Raw genomic sequence first — 2658 nt, 5'->3', positions numbered from 1 at the left:
TTACAAATAGAAAAATCAAAGCAAACAGAAAGAGACTCTCCGGATGGACACTCCATATTCAGKTTGCATCTGCAGGTTCTTCAGCCAAACTTTACAGGATTTACCTTTTAAAGTGACTGAACTTCATTTTATCAAACTGATATTTGAATCATTTTTATTTTTACTTCATCAGAGAATTACTGCAGATGAACTGTGTTCATTTTGAAAGTCTTTTGCTATAAGACGGTGCAACCAGAGACAGCTGAACCTGTCTTCAACTTGATCAGTGAGAACACGCTGCATGTTCTCCATCTGAGGAAATCCTACACATTCTCACTCCCAAGTCGTCACATATTGACGCTTAAGTTAAGGTTCCCTCTGCGTATTATTTTGACGCATCAGGTACCCCCCTCGCGTCACTCCTTGACGCCCGCGGCTTTTCCAGGTTTCGCCACCAGGGGTCTTTGGGTCGAGGGTCTGAGGTTAACATGAGGGATCAGGATTAATGGTTAAGTTTAGGTACTGGGATCAGGGGTAGGATGTCCATGGTGAATATTAGGTAATTCCAGGCTTTGGAACATGTTTACGTGAAATTCCTACATTTTCTAAAAATGGTTAATTTTAGGTACTAGGGTCAGGGACAGGATGTCTAAAGTGAACTAAGGTAATTTCAGGCTTCCAAACGGTAGTTTTTGCGCATTTTCTACTCTTTCTGAAAATATGACAACAGCTTTCGCCCCATCTCGTCACTAACTGACGTGACGGGGGTACCCGGCGCGTCAAAATCGGACGTAGAGGGAACCTTGCCAAAGCGTCAATATGTGACGACTTGGGAGTGAGAATGGGTTGGGAAATCACCTCCAACAAACTGGATGATTTGAACTCCTGGGAAGTTGAGGCCAGAACAACGTGAGCCCTGAGGTACCAAGATCCGACCACTGTTCCTGCAAGCGGCGAGGTCCTCCTGGAGCYGAGTCAAATTCTTTCATGTATCCACGGGAGTCCAGCCTGAGAACATGTAACGCCCACTCTCCAGCTCCTCCTGCCTGGGTCAGTGACTGCACATGTTAGTGGGAAGAACCTCCTGATGGTSGGATCTCCAGATCCTTGCTTGCTCATTATGATTTGGTGTCAAAATTATTTAACATTTGTTCTGGGTTATTAACAGATAAACCTGGTATTCAACAGTACTTTTACTTTTGCTTTATCATTTGAGTAAAGCTTTAAACCTGATTTACTTTGTTAGTCAGCCTAATTTTTTCACTCCTCTTCATCCACAGTAATCTAATCTAATAATATCTAACTGTATATATATTTCAGACCTTACAATGTTTCATCACTTACTCTTATCCCCATAAATTACTGGAACCATCATACTCATAACTCATCCTTTGGTTTGTAAATASTTTATAAATATCCCTATTTGTAATAAAACCACATAAACTATGAGTACTGTGTTTTAATTATTGTATGTGTGTTTCAAAGGGTCAAACCTGAACCTAGATTCCAATGCATAAATCTGAGCTAAGGTTAAATGAACTAGAGGTATCGGTAATCTAAACACAATGCAGAGGACTGAATATTGTTGTTCTTATTTATGCATTGATGGTGCAACCCATACACTGCCTATGTCATGGGCTGGCCCTGATAAACATGTTACAAATTGTACATTGAACATTTAATACCATCATCAAATGTTCTTGTCAATACCCTAAAGAAATGTACACTGTTTTCTAGCACAAACTGAAGCAAAAAAGTCCAAATATGAGATTTACCATTTTTTACCATTTTGCTTTAAAACCTCTGCATGTAAACTTGTTCGCATGTCTTCTCTGTTTCAGTTTCAGCAAACCTCGGAGCACGCCCTCTTTTCCTGCTCGGTGGTGGATGTKTTCACTCAGCTAAACCAGAGTTTTGAGATTATCAAAAAGCTGGAGTGCCCAAACCCACAGGCTCTGGCTCACTTCATGTGCCGCTTCGCGAAGGTCAGTCTTTTTGTAGCAGCCTTCCAGTGAACCCTGATTRCTCCTGCTGCCTGTAATAACTCCCATCTAAAGAGTCTGTCATTGATCTAAACAGGCTCACTGCTTACTTTATTGCRTTTGATATTAACATTTCATAACAGAACGTGTAAATAATAGAAGAGCAAACGAAATGTAGCCATAACGCCACCTCCCCCTCCTTCTTTTCTCATTCCCTACAGACTATCAACAAAGTTCTTTTGCAATATGCTGCAATCATTTCCAAGGACTTTCCATCACATTTGAGTAAGGAGAAGGTGGTAAGTGCCCACACATTTTCTATTGTCTACAGCAAAGTTTAGTTTCTTACCCAAGTGTGTACTTAATTACTGTTTTTATCAGTGCTTAAAATGGAGACCTTGAATAAATAAGATTATATATATATAAGTTTCATAAAAGACCCTGACCCCTTTTCTGTGAAGCTCCTACCATTGTTCTTAACAGAGAAACAATCTTTCATCTCACAGTTCATAGTTGATGGTGACAGGTTATTGATATTTTCTCTGTCAATTGTTTAATCTGATGGATGACTAAACTTGAAGCTTTATAATTGTCCTAATTCGCATTGGTATTTGAAGCTGAACAAGTGAGCAGTAAAAGGCAGTGATGGAAAGGAGCAGGCAGATTTTTTTTTATTTTTTACAGTGTTGACAGTCTC

The 2658-nt window shown here is 39.9% G+C and overlaps 1 protein-coding gene across 12 annotated transcripts in view; it reads left to right on the top strand.

Moving 5' to 3' along the window:
* unc13c (unc-13 homolog C (C. elegans)) overlaps window positions 1-2658 on the top strand; it is a 133458-nt gene that overhangs the window by 103081 nt on the left and 27719 nt on the right. For all 12 annotated transcript variants that reach the window (XM_014021951.1, XM_014021949.1, XM_014021956.1 and 9 more), the window contains 2 exons: window positions 1821-1964; window positions 2183-2260. In XM_014021951.1, the coding sequence (XP_013877405.1) occupies window positions 1821-1964; window positions 2183-2260 (222 nt within the window). The remainder of the gene's footprint in view (window positions 1-1820; window positions 1965-2182; window positions 2261-2658) is intronic.

Source organism: Austrofundulus limnaeus, unplaced genomic scaffold (assembly GCF_001266775.1).
Source record: "Austrofundulus limnaeus strain Quisiro unplaced genomic scaffold, Austrofundulus_limnaeus-1.0 Scaffold311, whole genome shotgun sequence".
Lineage (NCBI taxonomy): Eukaryota > Metazoa > Chordata > Actinopteri > Cyprinodontiformes > Rivulidae > Austrofundulus > Austrofundulus limnaeus.
This window is presented reverse-complemented; position numbering and strand designations above follow the sequence as displayed.